Source organism: Arachis hypogaea, chromosome 19 (genome assembly GCF_003086295.3).
Source record: "Arachis hypogaea cultivar Tifrunner chromosome 19, arahy.Tifrunner.gnm2.J5K5, whole genome shotgun sequence".
Taxonomy (NCBI): Eukaryota; Viridiplantae; Streptophyta; class Magnoliopsida; order Fabales; family Fabaceae; genus Arachis; species Arachis hypogaea.
In genome coordinates, this window is record NC_092054.1 from 152,409,202 (window position 1) to 152,427,276 (window position 18,075).

At 35.8% G+C, this 18,075-nt stretch overlaps 2 protein-coding genes across 2 annotated transcripts; both read right to left on the reverse strand.

Annotated features, from left to right (window-relative positions):
* LOC112775476 (callose synthase 3) lies at positions 1 to 14,598 on the reverse strand. The gene is made up of 42 exons (XM_025819104.3): positions 14,122 to 14,598; positions 13,801 to 13,901; positions 13,587 to 13,711; positions 13,412 to 13,505; positions 13,144 to 13,254; positions 12,898 to 13,014; positions 12,681 to 12,773; positions 12,330 to 12,421; positions 12,016 to 12,142; positions 11,279 to 11,416; positions 11,075 to 11,151; positions 10,873 to 10,966; positions 10,005 to 10,127; positions 9,766 to 9,883; positions 9,147 to 9,481; positions 8,973 to 9,025; positions 8,825 to 8,885; positions 8,494 to 8,575; positions 8,363 to 8,412; positions 8,194 to 8,280; positions 7,695 to 7,829; positions 7,514 to 7,608; positions 7,329 to 7,413; positions 7,094 to 7,254; positions 6,760 to 6,883; positions 6,579 to 6,679; positions 6,358 to 6,490; positions 6,117 to 6,268; positions 4,979 to 5,088; positions 4,746 to 4,877; positions 4,563 to 4,631; positions 4,237 to 4,423; positions 4,013 to 4,169; positions 3,452 to 3,571; positions 3,254 to 3,372; positions 3,014 to 3,097; positions 2,510 to 2,622; positions 2,177 to 2,406; positions 1,294 to 2,088; positions 1,154 to 1,204; positions 751 to 936; positions 1 to 464 (listed from the first exon to the last, which is right to left on the reverse strand). The coding sequence occupies exons 1-42, from the start codon at positions 14,312 to 14,314 to the stop codon at positions 216 to 218; spliced, it is 5,859 nt and encodes a 1,952-aa protein (XP_025674889.1). The 5' UTR covers positions 14,315 to 14,598; the 3' UTR covers positions 1 to 215.
* Positions 14,599 to 17,425: 2,827 nt separating this feature from the next.
* On the reverse strand, positions 17,426 to 17,788 carry LOC112779105 (uncharacterized). Its single transcript, XM_025823358.1, has one exon. It carries the CDS (start codon positions 17,786 to 17,788, stop codon positions 17,426 to 17,428), a length of 363 nt encoding a protein of 120 aa, XP_025679143.1.
* Between the last annotated feature and the right edge of the window lie 287 nt (positions 17,789 to 18,075).

Genomic DNA, 18,075 nt, shown 5'->3' on the forward strand with positions numbered 1-18,075 from the left:
TTAGAGAAGACAAATTTAAATTGAATGAACACTCACTAATTGGTTTTGAGCTTTTGGCGATAATCAAATGCCAGCAACAAAATTGAGGCCTAGTATCCTTCCCATTCTCAATAACAGCTACTTCAATTACAATACAATGGCTACAAAAACATTGCACAAGAGGCGTGGTTGCATGCATCATGCATGGGAAAGCTCTGTGCAGAAGAAAGAGAAGACTATTCCTTGTTACGAGAAGAGCGCCCCTTCCTTTGGCCTCCAAGAATGCGAGAAATTTGCAAGCCTCGGCTGAATGCTTGGTTGAACAGCATACGTGTCTGAAATTCCGAAACAAATGGAAACCAAGCAAGAAATGCAATGGGAGTGAACAAAAGCAAACCCATTACAATCTCGTAGCCACGTGCAAGAGTTTTTACTGAGCCCCAAAATCCAGCTTTCCGTACTAGAGGCTTTAATGCTTGTGCAATCTGCAAAATACAATGATAACAGTAAGGTAACTTCGAAAAGCCAAAGCCGTAAACAAGCACGTTGAAGAAAATCAAGATAATGTAATTGCACATAATAAAGTCAAACCTCAAATATAAAATAATAATAAACTGCCTCATGAATGGGAAGATAAAACTGTCTAAAGTAAGATTTATTGCATTGCAAACAATTTTTAAAACCAAAAGCTCCAGGTAAGTGTGTTCCAACGATTAATGATAAAAAATAGTTATCTTTAGTTGGAGGGAAAAAGAAGGAAAGAGCAATAACCTGTAGCATTCCCCATCCGGTTGGCATGAAAGCAAGAATGCAAACAATAATGTCCTGGATTGTCATATGAGGAAGGGCAATTAAGAGGGCCAGAACTGATACAAAAGTCACGAATATCAATCCTTTGATTAGCCGGAAGACAAGTTGAAAATCTGCGCTGAATTTTCTCCTCCCAACAGATACCACCTGAAACAATGTGAAAAAGGAAAAATCAGAAAGGACACAGGAACTTGCTCTGCTAGATAGAAAGAAATAAGTGTTGATATAACACAGGATTTTGACGCAAGCTTTATGGGCAAGAAAGCGACAAGTTTACAACAGATATAATGATTTTATTTTGAGAAAACATACATCAGGTCTACAATTCCGATATGCCATACTTAAACACACAACTTGTACTAACCTTCACCACAGATAAAAATAAAAAGATCACCAACCATGATATGCCATACACCTGTAAACCAAGACAACGCATTCAGTTTTCCAAATTTTGATAAGTAGAAACAAATAAAGATGAGAAGAGCAATGAAGGTGAAGACTAACCAGGATACTTTTTGTTTTTGTAAAATTTAGGTGATAAACAAGACCATATTGATAGATAAAGAAGCGCAGAGATAACAATATCTCAGCTATGATTCCCCGTGTTCCTGAATATTGGAGATGATCTTGTTCCTCCTCCCACCAGGACTCCCAACTTTTCTCAGGCGGTACGCCTATGCCACCTCGGATGCTAATCCATTTATTCCAATCAGTCCAATCATCAACAATCTTTTGCCACTCAAACCCAGAAGGATTGAACAAGAAGGGTGCATAAAGCCAAGTGCCCACCATAAACCACATCGACACAGTGATGAAGAGATAGGCAACCCCACTTCTATAAGTATGACCAAAAATTTGGTACACTACCAGCAAAATCATGAGCTCAATACCCTTGACAAAGTGGCTCCGTGAGTAAAGTCTATAGTTGTCTGCAAATTTGGCATGGAAAACCACAAAACCTCGACCTGTAGGTCTATATTTTGCACCTCCATGAAGTAACGTCCTTCCATAATAGTGAGTCTTTGTCCCAAGCGAGAATGTGAAGAATACTGGAGCTAGCTGCAACTGCATTAATATGAACTCACTAAGTGCAGTTCTAAAGCCCTTTTCCAAGCCAATTTCCATTAACATGGGCAAGGCCATCAAAAACCCTATTTGAACAAACGACTGAGAAGCCAGAGCCACTTGAAGAGGCTTATTGTCACGAATGGCTTTCTGTGTACTCAAACTTTCTTCAAGCCCACTGAGAACCAGATATAGGCGACCATAGAGGAATACATATACAGTAAGAACAGTAATCTGTAAAATAAAAAGAGGTAAACTAAAAGGTCAGAAATTCTGGATATAAGAACAACACAAGGAAGACTTGACTCTAAGGGTAACATACAAGTGTACTGAAGTAAAATCCAACTGTGGTGAAATAACAAGACAGCATTCTGAAGAAATCAAAACGATGCCCAAGTCGGTACACATCTCGACTCAGTGTTTGCTCTCCATTGCCATTAGCTATCTTTGCTTCAAACATAGAAATCTGGTTGAGTCCAACATCTCTCCCCTTCCCAACTTGAATGTACTCATGATGAGTGACATTTCCTTCACGGAGTGTAGAGTTAAAGCCTACATTATAACATAGTAAAATTCATACACGGGTAAGATAAAACTAAAACTTAAAAGAAAAAAAAAACAAAGCAACGAAAGAATGTTTTGGACATCACTTTACCAGCAAAAATATCTTCGCTCAGATTGATAACCTTGGAGGCTTTGCTAACACCCCCTCTTGTGAGGTGAAAAAGCCTATCAAAGACATCGGGATGACCATAGTGGAAGCGAACCCTATAGAAAGCATAATAAAAGAAAGTAGATTATACATTTCTATAACATATATAGAGTATCGAAGAAAAATGTATGATGAAGCCCAAAATGGTGATACAAAAATATATCTAAGGAAAATATGACAAAATATTACTTAAAGGCATTAATGAGTTAGTATTTGCCCTGTATTCATTTGATGCATTCAGATTGTCACTTTCTCTATATGTTGCTTCAGTATGGATTTTATATTTATGCAACTATAAAGTTGCTCAAAATACCATCTGGACCAAGCATGTCAACCGTTTGTGTCTCCCACTTGGAACCTTTTTCTCCAACTCCTCTTCTCAGTCATATAATTTTCTTAGCCATCAAAAGATAAAAACAAGCGAAAAGATCAATAATGAGAACTTACTTCAGGGGATTAGCCAACAATCTCTGACCAATTGTAACAAAACTGGTCTCCTGATTTGACATGAACCATGCAAGTGAAGAAACACTGAAATCTCAGGCAGACATAGTCAGGGACACTAAAATTTATCAACTACAGTTGTATGAGAAAAATGTTACTTTTCAGGAATACAAAAAAAAAAAATGAAAAAAATAAAAATTATATTCAAAAACAGAGATAAATAAAAGACCCAAGTGACTTTACCTTCCAGTAAATATATGCTCCCTGAGTCCAAGAATACTTGGGTACCTCACACCATCATGCTTCTTAAGAAATTCTTGCAATAAGTTTCTCATTTTCAAAGCTTCTTCCATATAGTTGTCCTACAGAAAAGGCAACTTAATCACATAGCATTATGCAAGACCTTATAATTGTGTTCTCTGCCTTATCATACAAGCTTACCTGGTTCATATCTATTGTTTGCAAGCCTTCTCCACGTGTGAAAATTATGGCATGGTTCTGATTTTCAGGCTTACCCTCACCCAAAATAGCTGGTCCAGGAAGCTTTATTTTATATATTACCTGATTAGGAGAGTCAAGTGGAGAATATGAACCAAGATATCTTCAAGTGAATTCAATGGAGTGAAAAAGATTGAGCAAAAGTTAAAGTCTAGAGTTGAATTTAGCCCTACAGAAAAAACTATTTACTCCCTCATTGAAGTTAACATTTTTACAAAACATTGTTTCTCTGTAAAAGGGTTTATTCAGTTATGCATATACCCCTCTTCCAATCCTAGGAAAATTAATATTATTCACCATCAAGATTATGTCGTGAACCATCTCTCCTAAAAGCTTAAGCCATGTCAACTATAAACTTTCCAATGTTATCATATTTTGTATCCTCCATAGGTTGTATTTTCACTGTTTCTTCCCAATAGAAAAAAAATATTTTCTTTGTAATAAATTACTAGAGTAAAAAAAGATGAAAAAAATTACAGGCTCCATGTATCAACATCTAATCACCTGGTCTAAATACTGCACTGGCTCTGTCTCTGAAGGATTACTGGATTTTGGCATTGCCTTCACTAAACAAGAGTAATAAACCTTGTTGATCTTTTTTGGCCTCTCTTTGCTAGGTTCCTCAACCTCATCAATGTAAGCAACCCGAAGTGAAGGGTATCTGCCAATCAATGAATAAGTACATGAAGCATTAAGATCAGTATTACTAAGCAGGGACACTAACTTACCTTGTCATAAGCCTCAATATGTCTTGAGCACGAGCAGCACCAGATCGCTTGTCAATCCCATATTGTTGGCATGATACTACATATGAGAATTTCATATCTGCTACTGCTTGACATTGTGTCAACAATGACCTTTCACCCGTTGCATTGTTGTCTGAATTTTCTATGGCTTTATAGCCTTCCATCAAATCTGCACATTCATGGCATTTTGTCAGAAAAACAAAACTTCTGAAAAAAGAATCTTGAGTTTCTTTGACTTGTAAATTCAAAGCTAAAACAAATGCTGATATTGAGTATGCATTCAGCCAATCCCAAAAGCAATCAATCACCTTCATCTTTTGCCATGTCAAGGAAAGCCTGGAGCTCCAAAGCCTTTCTGTAGTACATCATGCCTCTTACTGCACCAGTATGCAAACTTCAGTCAATTACAACAACTAACAAGCTTGTATCAGAAATATTTGTTCTTTTGTGTGTGTGTGTGTGTGTGTGTGAGAGAGAGAGAGAGAGAGGACCAGTTTTAGTCAAAGTTTGGCCTCTGTATGAAGCCCAGAGACGAAGTTCTTCTTCTAACTCATCCGATTCATTTCCTTTCAGTTCCTCCTCACTGGTACAATTCACTCTCTGAAGGAAGTTGTTCCATTCGTCTGTGTATCAATAACAAAAAAGGTTACATCAAATGCAATGATATCCATCCTTGAACTTTCACACTTCTGCAACATAGTGATTTATGTGTAAAGGGGTGAACCTGGAAAGATCTTTTGCAAGTAAAAGAGTATCGAAACACCATCTTCATTGGGTGATTCCAACTCACGTAAGGAAAAGAGAACCTCTTCAGTGTAATATGGTGTTAAAACCCTGTTAAGTCAATAGTGCCAGAAATAAATATTTACATGATTCATTTTCTTTCTAAAGGAAGTTACAGTTACTTTTAATACAATGAGTGTGTGTGTGTATATATATATATATATATGTTGATATTAAAGTTCATCTATGTATCAATTAGGGATATAATTAGTTTCTACTTTATTAGACATTGTAATTTTGAAGAAGGACTAAGACCTACAAGCTGAGGAATTCTTTCCCTCAACAATATATGTAAGCACGTATATGTGTATATATGTCGACCAACATAAAAAAGCAAAGAATATTTCTAATTTCTAATAACCAGTAAGTTATTATTTCATGGGAAAAAGCTTCAAGCTGCAGTACGGTGAAAAGAATTTACCATAGCTTTCATCCAATAATATTTTATTATTAATACAATTTCTTCCTACACCATCTTTCAAGAAATTATTGTTCCTGAAAGCTAGCCATGAAAATGAAACCAGAGCAAACAATAAAACTGGGTTGCCTTCACAATAACATAAAAGTTGCAGATGTTGATCGTGTTGTTTTGGAAAGTTTACGTTTTTATTTTTAGTTAACAATATCATTTTGCTTTTAAATAATTTGATTTTTGTGAGTTTAGCAAATAATTGTGCTGATGATTATAATGCACTCTATTATGAATGGAATCAATCAAAATTCGTCATTAATGCAGCAATTTTTGTTCATTCAGGATCTAATCCTTCGGTTAGAATTGTTATCACATTATTCTATTCATGAATCTAAGTATAGTTTGAAAACCTTGTAAATTTTTTACTTACAAATTTAAGTTATAACTATGTACGCATATTTTTGGGGGAAAAAATAAAAACATAATAATAATAATAAATACTATATAAATACTTTGAATCTTCAGTCACCAAGAATGCATAGACACAAAACAATTCAGATATGCAAATAGTATGTAAGAAAGGAGAGTCTCTAAGAGCTTTGAATTATCTATTTCAGAAGTGTCAATGGAAAAATGCAATAAAATACAGGACTATGGAAAAGCTTACGAGAATGAAAGCATATTGCGGACTTTGGGTGCTGCAGGCATGTCCATAAACAGTGAATTAGAGAAAAAAGAAATACGCCTTTTGGCTTCCAAATTAGATGGTACGTCCATTGCAGATTCTTTGGTTGTAAGCAGCAAGTAAAGCCGTTTAAGCTGCCAATTTTTAAAAGGAGGAAAACATGACATCAGATATGCACTCCACTATTCATACTCTTAGCAAAATAACTAGATTGGTAGAGAACCTTCTCTGTCCAAGCTTCAGTAACTGGTTGAATTGGAAACCTAATAGCTCCTTCAGAAGCAAACAGCTGATGTTGTGACTCAATGGCAAGCATCCCCTCATGTCCAGATCCACCATGGATTGATTCTACCAAACTGTTCCATCAAAACCAACACAATCATAATCAAGGAATTATGATGATTCCCTTCAAACGTGTAGAGATTGGGTTCTATGTTTCTTCACCTGGATATATGATCCTCCAACATTATATCTCTCGTCACTACTTCTAGCATGTCCTGGAAGAGAATCACAACTTGGTCCCTTTCTTCATGCTTATTGTCTATCTGCAACATAAAAAATGCATGATAAGATTTTGACATGCTTATAACTAAAATATAAACTACATAAGGTGATCAAACAATACCAAATATTTGATTAGCTCAACAAACTGCCGGTAGAGACTAGGAAGTGCATTTAGTCTGAATTGACTTATTAGGTCACCTTCTTCTATATGTTTGTCTACCTCAGAGAAAATGGATTCTATAACCCTGAAATGAAAGGTGCCAACAAAAACCAAAAGGTTTTAGATAAATGACAACCGATTAAGAGTGTCGTAGAAGGCAAAGCATTAAAGTTGAGGAACTAGTTATTTCCATGAGTCTACTTTCGATCAAGATAGGAAGAGATTATCAAGAAAGAGATCCCTCATAAAGCACTCTCACTTCTATAAACAACCACATTATAGCTTTAAAACTTACTGTTTCTCACGGTCCCCCTGAACCAGGTACTTAATAATGCTCTTAAATGAAGCATAGCACTCCCGAACAGCACAAGACATATAGTTGTCAGCCTCTATCCTTTTCCTCAGCTCTTTATCCTTTCCATTGCTGTCTTTGGCCATATCCACTGCGATTGGAATCTATGGAACACAGACAAATTATTAAATGAGCATAAAGGTAGCAAAGTTTCAAAAAGAAGACAGAATAAACAAACCTTGCTCGCAAGTAAGAATGGTGGCCATTGTATAAGGTCCAACTCACGATCAGCCCAATAAGGTACAAGCAAAAGGTCCATTTCTCTGAATAAGAACACCATAAGAGTACACTGCTGTTAAAAAAACAGTATGTATAGACAGGAAAGAACAAGAACTGAAAGCATAAATTGAATCCACTGACAACCTATTACTGATAAGATCTTCCTCTCTGAAACTAGTGATTATTTGGTTCCACAACTGAGCAAATCTTGCAGCCTCTTTACCTTTGTTAGATGGAATCTGTACCATTTAGCCAAATTATGTAAGTTGAGGATACTGTTAATTTTTAATTAAAATCTCAAGAATGTGATAGCATAATAATTAACCTGATCAAATCTGCGAGAAAAAGTAGCTTTCAGTCCTTTTTTCCTTTGGTCACTCTTTTCCTCGGGGATCAAACAAGCATTGAAGGCTCCAGGCAATGATTCAAAACGGGATCTGAGCATTCCTAGTGTCCTTATCTGAAACCAGCAGACAGTGAAATGATTATAAAAGGCACTAATAAATTCATTCAAAAAGACCCCTTCAAAATCAACAACTTGGATTTGATTCTATTAGAATTAGAAAACCAAACTTGAAACTCAAGCAAACATAAACTTGAATAATCAACTAGAAAAAGACACTAGTGACAATGGCTACATATTATTGCTTGAGGAGCAGTCCGACATTCAAAGGATAGCAGATGGAAGGAACAAGACTAATGCATATCTACCATGGCAACAAATTCTTGCTTCTTTAGAACATGATTAAGCAATAAATAAATAACAAAATCTAATGATCCAAAACCATTATAAAAGAGATCAAAGGGGAAGGCAATCTACTAACCTCTCCGAGGCGACGGAATGCTCCATAAATACCACCAAATAAAGTAGAAAATATGGCATACCAAATCTGGGTATCCATGAAGTATACCTTTAAAGGGGGAAAAAAGATTTAGGTAATTATGCAGAATATATTGAAGAGCAACCAAATTAACTATAGTATGAAAACATACCAGAATAATTGGAGCCCAAAGTGCAATTATAACACCAACATTATTTCGAGCTACAAAAAGCACAAGGTAATTCACATGAGAAAAATGAAATGAAATAGTAAAAAATTAAAAAAAATGCTCAACCTTACTACCATGGGGAAAGAATTCATGCCACTGGAATTTCGAGATTTTTACACCCATTATAGCTTTTGTTGGTCCCACCAGAGGCTTTATCTATAATAAGAATGAAAGAGAGAGACCATTAACACAAATCAAATTAATTGGTTATTTCAAAGAAGTAGTTATGTTTTTATTAATGTCCAATACAGACAGTTATACGAGTTAATTGATTTTTTTAAAGAAAGCTACAAACAGACATTTTATCTATAGCAACAATGCACGATACAAACAATTAGGATGTGAAAAAGAAAAAGCAGAGGAAATGACAGAACCATCCAACTGTAATAAATGATAAGGAATCACCTCTATATAGTAGCTGAACGCTAACTTTGTGATCAATAAGAGGACCCAAAACATTGTGTACCTGAAAATTAAAGACAGAGAATTAACATCTTATTCCTAGGAAAGTTGTATCAATCCCGAATGATGAGAGACTCTAGAACTTTCTTACTTGAAAAGGGACAAAGTGCTCTCATGCATTCCCCTACCAACATAGAGACGAGGCTGTCATTTTTAAAGCAGAAAAAACTAGTTATAGTCCCACTTGCAATGGCACAAAAAAACTGCTGTTTGTTGTACCAAACCACAAAATAGATAATGAAAACAGAGTTTTGATGTCACCTACCTGTGACCACCACATCATTAGCATCACAATCCTATAGTTTGACCTCTCAAGAAACCGACGAATAAGTGGGAAAAGAAATAATATGGCAGCAAGCATGTTCGGGGACAAGTATATAACAACAGCCATAATAAACAAAGAAGACGAACTTGAATTGCTCCCAAACCAACTTTGGATGGTTTGAGCAAACCCAGGAGGATTGTCCCAAGTGTAAGCATATGTAACTGAAAGAACAATCACCCATGCTGCAGCTGAAATAATTTTAAGAATATATCTCAACTTAACATGCATGGACATAGTTCGCTGTGCTTTCCAACTGAGAATCACATCCAGAGTAGCTGCCCAAGTGAAAAACAGAACCAGGATAAAGAAAAAGGAAAAACCATAAGCAACCTCCTCATAATGTAAAAAGCTTGAAAGTAAACAAGTTTAGAAAGACTCTGGCCATTGATACTCTTGCATGTTAGACATTAATAGCGGCAGAAGAAATGGTTCCAAAACGGCGGTTAAAGTAGCAAGGTAGATTGCAATTTTTACAGAAACACATGCAACAATGATAGAATTAGCTATTGAATTACACTAGACAGTAGTATATCTTCAGGTAAAATTTGCTATCCCCTACCTTGTCCAAGTTTCAATATGGCTGCTGTTATAAACACACTCAGCACCTTCTTGAAGACATCACCATTAAAAATTGCACTTGGATTCCCAGATCCATTCCATGCAACAATAATCATTGCCTAATCAAATATTAGCTATTCAGAACTCAGAAGTAGATCTTATTTTGCATTATATTAAAGGGAAAAACAATTAACGTAGAGGGAGAGTGACAACATAAATACATAACGCAATATTTATTACCTGTAAGCACAAAATGAAGAAGCCCCACATGCGATCAAAACTTCTGAAAATATGCCAAAATGACCTTATCTCAACAAAGTTAACTTTTCCAACCCATCTGTCGGAATTAGTTGGCTTGTTATCCTGTAAATTCAAGTTTGCAGCAAGACTTATGATAAGGTGGCACATGGGAGTTTCACTGTTTCAGGCTTTCAACAGTTACTAGTTGAATTAAGTTATTCATATAAATGGTAAGAAATTCAAAAAAAAAAAAAAAAAAATCCATCAGACAGTTTCCATCACTTAGTAGCCAACGTCATAATCAAGTACAACAGTAAATCCATTTGACAGTTTACATAACTTAGTAGTCAATGTCATAATCAAGTACAACAGTACAAATGAGTTTCTTCCCATCTTCCAAACATTAAGTCTATTTTTTTAATCAAACAGTACATATCATAATTGTCTCCCGAAAAAGCAAAAAAGATTCATGTATTTGGTCTTAAATCCGAAACATCAAATGAGCTCTTAAACGCTTAAATTTGTCTCAACTTAGTCTTGTTTCAAATGTTCCATATATACCCTAAATGCATTGCAATTATAAAGACAAACTCAAAGTATCACACAAGCAAGTGGCTTTCACCCAAAAAGCTAGATTCGAAGAAAGATAGAGTCATCTATACAAAAGAACTATGAAGAAAAATGACACCAAGCATAAATTTCAGATATCCAACTCTTCTACCCAACAAAAATGACACCAACTATACGCAGCAGAGCATATAAGATTCGCTGGATGCCCCATGAACCCATACTGGGAGCAAGTAAATGTTTTATAATTGTGAAGATAGTGAGAAAAATCAAAGACAATAAATTCATGATCAGCACTTACATTAGATTTGTCAAAATCTTGACGCTCAACTGGCAGCGAAAAGAAATCAGCATCAGCACGCATTGGCCAACCAAGCCGGAAACAATCAGCTGACCTACAATTGTCATTAAGAATTGATAGCCCAGAAAGGCATCAGCAATACTGTAATAGGCAGCAAACAGAAGAGGATATATTGACAGAAAGAGAGAACCATCAGCTGTACCAGAAATATTCATTTAAATCATCATAGTTCCTCCATTGTGAATGCTTTGACCTCCCCTTTTTACTCCTTTCAGCTTCCTGTTAGCGACACAGTTATAATTATTTATGAGGCATTATCAATGGTACAAATTACACACTGGTTGTGCATGATGACAAACATAAAACAAGGAGGGAAAAGAAGACAATAATAAAGGGCGGAAAGCACCTTTGCAATCACATTATAGATAGGAGTTACAACTTTCCCCAAGAAAGCCTCCTCTTCACCTCCATAAGCTGGCTTGATATTCTCTCCCGTCATTGGACTAACATTACCAGAAAGCATACCATACAATTCAAAAGCCATCTACAAGAGACCACAAAAAGTATCCCGCAAAAGCACAGAACATGTCAATATGTGGTTGATTCTCCTTAAATGCCAAAACACAGGGCGTTAATGCATCAGTTAGAGATGTAGTGTTAAACGCTTGTTCTTCTTCCTAACAACTTGAACTTTTGAGAGAGTTGATCTCCAATACTGTATCATAAACTATAATGACCGAATGGTAGGAACTACAAAAGTTCCTCCAAACCTTCATAATCTTCATAGTTAATTATTTCGGCACAAGATAAAATATGAGGGTTATCAGGTAAGAAAACCTAACCTAGAGTTTATGTTGGTATCAAAATATTGAACTGAGAATGTATAATATGGAAGCAAAAGAGGACTAAAAGGTAGTTAAAAAAGCCTTTACACAATTAAATAAGGTTGAACACAGATACTAAAACCGTTGAAATATACATTCCTAATAGCTTAAAAGGAAAAAACCCACTCGAAAACACAAGCTTATACATGTGCACTCGTGAAAATTCATTAATTAGTAAGTTTGGTAATGGATATTCATTACCTGTTGCAGTTTCATTCTATAATATTAAACAATAGTTTGTTCTAATTACAAAGCTTACATGGTGATAGATATAGCACAGGCATTCTGGCATGAATCTTAGGTTGGCAGCTTCACCCCATATTAGAAGATAAAGGCCCATGTACAGTAGTTTACGCTGCTGCACTTCTTGCTGTATGGTTGGTAACCTGCAATATGCATCCACAAATGTTTGTGTGAGATTCAGAAGCTGACATATGGATTTAGCATCATTGTGAAAACAAGTTTAAAATGAATAATGTGTGATTATACCCATTTGTAGCCAAACAAAGAACTCCTAGTTAGAAAAAGAACAGTTGCATAATCATTCGACACAATGAAAATAGAAACACATACCAAAGGCTACTTTTCCGACCCAAATACTTGCACCACCTTTTGTAATTCTTGAAAAGTTTCTTCATGACTTCTGTTAGAGCACGCTCATCCAACTAATCAAATAATATGTCCAAGTCAAAATCAGATTAAACACCAATTGATGCAAAATAAAATAGTTGTTATTAACTGTATGGCTTCCACGTATAGATTGCCAGTAAATTAATTGCAGGTACATGCATACAGTAAACAAGTTTCAATTCCTTAATAATGATTTGCAGCAAGAAACACACCTATAGCATCAAGGAATAATTCCAGTGCATGCTTTTTTACACAAAAACAAAAACTGTATCATTTATCCAATCAAAAGAATACCTTTGGTTGTTGATCAGGTTTAGGAAATTGCCTTATGTGCACATTTGCAAGCAATAAGATCAAATGTTCTCTCTGATTTGCTACATTGTGCTTCTGCATTTAGTACAGGAGGTGAAAACAAGCTCGATAGGGTATGCTAGTCATGAAGCGGCCATGTCATGCTAAAATAACATAGATTCGAATCATAGAAATGTTACAATTCCAGATTTTACTTTACCTGAAAGCCAAACATTACCCCAAGCCAATCTAGAATGTCTTCATCCTTTTTTTTCTTGTAGTCCTTAGGCCAGGCAAGACCTCTTGTGTTTCGAAGAGCGGATACAGCAGCTTGGATCTATGAATAGAGCCAAATATGGACTTTTACTACAATTTGATGGAAATTATATGATGTGGCTAAAAATTCATACATTTGTTTTGGATAAAATAATTTCATAGATATTAAGTAATTAAACTACAATCATACCTCAGGAAATCTCATTACTGCCTGATTTGCACTATCAGGATCAAGAGGAAGAATATTGTAAGGAACTAATATCTCTGTTTTTTCAGCAACTTTATCTTGAGTCTCCAAAATCTATTAAATGTCAGTGGCAAACAAATCATAGGCACTCAAGACTGGTGACAACAAAACAAATTACAAGCAACGTAGACTATCAACTTATTTAAATTTGGACAAAATTCCACATATCATCAATAGGAAAATCACATTTCTGGAGCTATAGAAAGATAACCTCACGATCAACTTCTACAGACTGTGTCATGTTAACAGCCTTCAAAACCTCAAAAAGGACATTAGCAGTCTGATATGCCTTGGTTAGTTGTGCACTGAAAGTAAGAAGACAAACTCACTGTTAATTGCAAAATAACTGAGATTGTGTCATATTACAAATGATCTAGATAACTCACCGGTCAGCTTTATCAGCAGCATTCTGTAAAGCTTGGATATATTTCTTGTAGTAGTGCTGATAAAAACTCTGCATCTCACGAGCATCGCTTTTCTTTACCCTTCCTTTCAATGTTGGATCATTTTCCTAACCCCAAAAACAAATGAAACAAATCGATAGAAAGATACATAAAATTACCATGAAGAAATACTGGAAAAGCAGCATTAATAGCTTACTCTTTCTAGACGCTGGAGAAGGGCAGTTTTGAATTGCCGAACACCACGACCACTTGAAGTTGGGTCCAACCTATGAGCTTTCTCAAAGGCATAAAACCGGCCTACAAGAGCAAGAAGAAATACATTCATACAAGGATAAATAATTACAGCCTTCAAAGAAATTAAATGCATGCACAAATGCAATATTCTATCTACGAAGGAAATGCACAAAGCCAACACCAGGAAGCAAGCAAAGAACTTCAGCTAAGCATAAACACAATGAGTTGCACTAATCTAGCTATGACAGTGAATGAATAAGCGAGAAAAACAGAATGTTCTTACAGAGATAGGCGACTCTAGGATGAGTCTTCTCAACCTCATTGGCAACACGAAGAATGGGTGCAATCTCAACAAGGGAGGAAGGCACCACCTCGCTGTCAAATATGGCCTCTCCGAGGTTCCCGGCGGTTTGCGTCCGCGTGATCCGCCGCTGCGACGCCCCCGACGGTTCCGACGGCCCCACCCTCGACGACATTGTTTCGCGGATCTACTTCACAGAACCGGTTGCATGTAAGTTAAAAACTTAATCTGAGCTCACAGTTACAATGCAAATGAGAGAAGTGTGCCCTAGCTAGCAGATGAAGAAATAGAGAGAGTGTGTGAATGTGAATGTGAGTGTTTGCAAAGGGAAGCAAAGCAAACTAAGCATGTGTGTTGTTGAGCAATTAGTATAGCTGGTGGATTCGGTTGCGGAAATAGAAATGCGAATGTGGAAATGGAAGACGCTTGGTTGGAGTTGAGTTGAATCGAGTTGAGTGTAACATTCGTCAAGTCAAGAGAGGTCAGAAAAGCTGAAAAGGTGGGGTCCGTTTTCTTTTTGGAACTGTGTTCCTCAACAAATGCCACCGTTTCTTCCTCTTAATAACACCTCCTGCCATTTTTGCTGGCCCTCTCAAATTTCAAACATTAACGGCTATTTTATATTATTAATTCCCACCTTAAAATTAGATAAATTTTCCCATTAACAAATGCCATAAACCTCAATTATCGATTAGAAAACTTTGTCACTTGTGAGTTGTGAGACTTTATCACATGCTTCAGTTACTTTAAGTGGCTTTTACAAATTAAAAATAAAAATATTATAAATTGAGTATTTTTTACTTTGTGAATTAAAAGAGTAGAAAGTTCATAACTAAACGACCTAACACTTTGATATTATTCAAAAAAAATTTAAGTCACAAATGCCATTTTTTATTTTTGATATAGGGTTGAGAATAATATTTTTTAGAATTATGAATGACTGAAATATTAATTTTAAATATCACATCATTTAATTTAAGGTATAGAATTTGATTTCTATTTTAGAAAAATAAAAAAAAATTAGATACATAAATCATATTCTTTAATCTTAAATTTTTTCTATAATTTTAAAAAGAGAACAACTAGGGAACCAAAAGCATATCAGCCAAAATGTGTTTGGGTTCCATGAAAAATCGGATTTTGGTTTGTGCTCCATAATCTCAGGAGCAATTTTCAAACATATTATTCAAAAAGTGATTTTAATTAAACAATTTTGTTTACTTTTTGGCTTATCACATTTTGGTTCCATATACTTTTCCTTTTAAAAAATACCAAAAATTATATTATTAATATATATCACTTGTCTCATTTTCGTTTGAAAAAAATTAGTCCACAAATGCCAATTGCCAAGTTATGATGCACTCTATTTAAAATATTACGTTTAAGTTATCTGCCAAACAAATGTCACATTAAGTGTTCATTAAATTTTATAACTGTTAATTTTTTCTTATCATATGTGACATTAACTTCTAATGTTTCTTAATATAAACATAGATATTATACATGTGTTTTCTTTTCTTTCTTTTTTTTCCAAAGATAATAAATTTTATTTTACCAAAAAAAAATATATAGAGTTTCCAAAGTTAGGAGGACTTTTTATTTTAATAAATAAAATAAATGTATTAATTACCAAATTAAGTAATTTCAAAATTTTTTACAAAATTCATCACCTTACCTTATCTCATTTACATTGTAAACGAAATGACATTACACGTATCTCGTTTACAGTGTAAACAATATAAGGCACATAAACGAAACACGTGTATATCTCGTTTATACTGTAAATGAGATACGTGTAATGTCATCTCGTTCACAGTATAAACGAGATATAGCTTGGATATGACTATATATATATATATATATATATATATATATATATATATATATATATATATATATATAACTCGTTTATAGAATTTGACCGAGCACTAGTTTGAACTTTTCAACTACTTTCTCTTTCATTTTACCCTTTTCTGAGCATATAATCGATACTTACGACGATGGCGCGCGCAACTAGTAACGACAGAGACATTAACAGGTTGAACAACACTTCGCATTACGCTAGGCAGGCGACTTTGTAGTTAGTTTTAAGTTATTGTGTTTTAAAAAATTCTATATAGATAAATGTGTGTATGTAGCGATGGTTAGGGTAGTAGTGAAGAAGTAGAATATAGCTTCTATAGTTAGTATGCTATAGGTCACTCTTAGAATTTTAGAACTCTCTTTTAATTCACATGTGTTAGAGCCGTATCTCTTTGTTGAAATGACCAGTCCAGTCCGTCATCGCTGGAAAAACTCCTCTCAAAGCATCAATGTACCACTCATACCCAGTCTTGCTTGGACTGTAAGCAGCGTTTATAAGATATCTCTTACCCTTGGCCGACTTAAAACGAGTCATGAAGTTAGCGGCCATGTGTCTGATACAGTAAGCATGAAACGCCTTCGGAGGATGCCAACCACTATCATCGGTAGGGGTATGCATGGCCCAGCCCAACCTGAAGACTCAGCCCGGCCCCGAACACTTTAGGAGCTATTTTGGTGTGATTTTACTGGGTCTAAGGCCGGGTAAGGGTCTCAAAAATAGACTAGGTCATTATTTCGGGTCGGATCCGGGCTATGGCTTGGGCCACCCGAAGTCGGCCCAGTGGCCTGGTCATCATACACAATTAATATTTTGTGTTATTAGTGATGGATGATGGTTATTCTTATGTGAAATTTAAGTATTGTAAACCTTAATATTTTGTGTTATTAGTTATTATAAGACTATAAGTTAATGTTTTATGTTTAAAATGCATAAAATTTTAGACTAATGCATAATATTGTGTTATTTATATTGATTTAAATATTTGGTGTTATTAGACAATATTAGTATTGATTATGGTTATGCTTTAATTTTAGAGAAGAGTTGGTTCTTGTTATATTTTTCTAAGTGAATTTTACCATGTCAAATAATCGTTGGAGTCTTGAAAATTTGGATATTTTCACATGCTAGCTTATAAGAAGGTATCAAGGTAATGTAATGTTAATGGCCCGGTTTTTATCTGGTATAATCGTGGCCCAAAAGTGCATAGGTTTCATCGGGTTTAGGGTGGGTTCGAGTCTAATAAATAAGCCCGATATATATTTCGGGCCGGGTCTGGGTCACATCAAACCCGGATTTACCCGGCCCATGCACACCCCTAATCATCGGCACTGATTGCAGCCTTGATGGTCTGCGACCTGTCGGAGATAACCAGCATACCTTCCTGCGGGTGACATGGCGTCTTAGATTAGTTAGGAAGAAGGATCACGACTCAGTACTCTCAGACTCTACAATGGCAAAAGCAATAGGTAGGATATTGTTGTTGCTATCTTGTGCCACCGCTATAAGCAACACCCCACAGTATCTGCCATAAAGATGCGTGCCATCAACGGACACAAATAGTTTGCAATGCTTGAAAGCCTCGACACAGGATGGAAAAGCCCAAAATATTTTATCGAACATGCTACAATCGCGTACCAGTCGGTGCCCATCGTAGTATGGTGCGACCCGTAGCTCACAAATAGTCCCAGGGAAGCAACTCTGCAGCGCCTGAAGTAGTTTCGGCACTTTGTTGTATGACTCCTCACAATCCCCGTAGATCTGAGCAATTGTCTTCTGCTTCGCCATCCACACCTTTCTGTAGGAGGGTTTGAAGTGATAGCTTTGTTGGACGGCACCTTGCAGGACAGGAATGCTGACGGAGGGGTTCGACTGTATCAACGGCAAGATGACCTTGCAGATGAGACTGTTATCCAACTGTCGATGGTCCTGAGACATGGTGTGTGCTAAACAACTATGAACTCCTCCAACCCTCTGGACCTCCCCGACGAAATAAAATAGCAATGTTTACGTGGCATGCATCGAAAATATGTAATGTCTGGAAACCATGAACTACTAAGTACGCTTCAATGAAT

Excerpts from the sequence above, each read along its gene's own strand:
- LOC112779105 (XM_025823358.1), bottom strand. The coding sequence starts at position 17,788 with ATGGCGAAGCAGAAGACAATTGCTCAGATCTACGGGGATTGTGAGGAG.
- LOC112775476 (XM_025819104.3), bottom strand. The coding sequence starts at position 14,314 with ATGTCGTCGAGGGTGGGGCCGTCGGAACCGTCGGGGGCGTCGCAGCGG. Across the intron at positions 12,143-12,329 it reads GGTCGGAAAAGTAGCCTTTG|GTTACCAACCATACAGCAAG; the intron begins GTATGTGTTTCT and ends TGCATATTGCAG. Across the intron at positions 7,830-8,193 it reads CATTCCGTCGCCTCGGAGAG|ATAAGGACACTAGGAATGCT; the intron begins GTTAGTAGATTG and ends TGCTGGTTTCAG.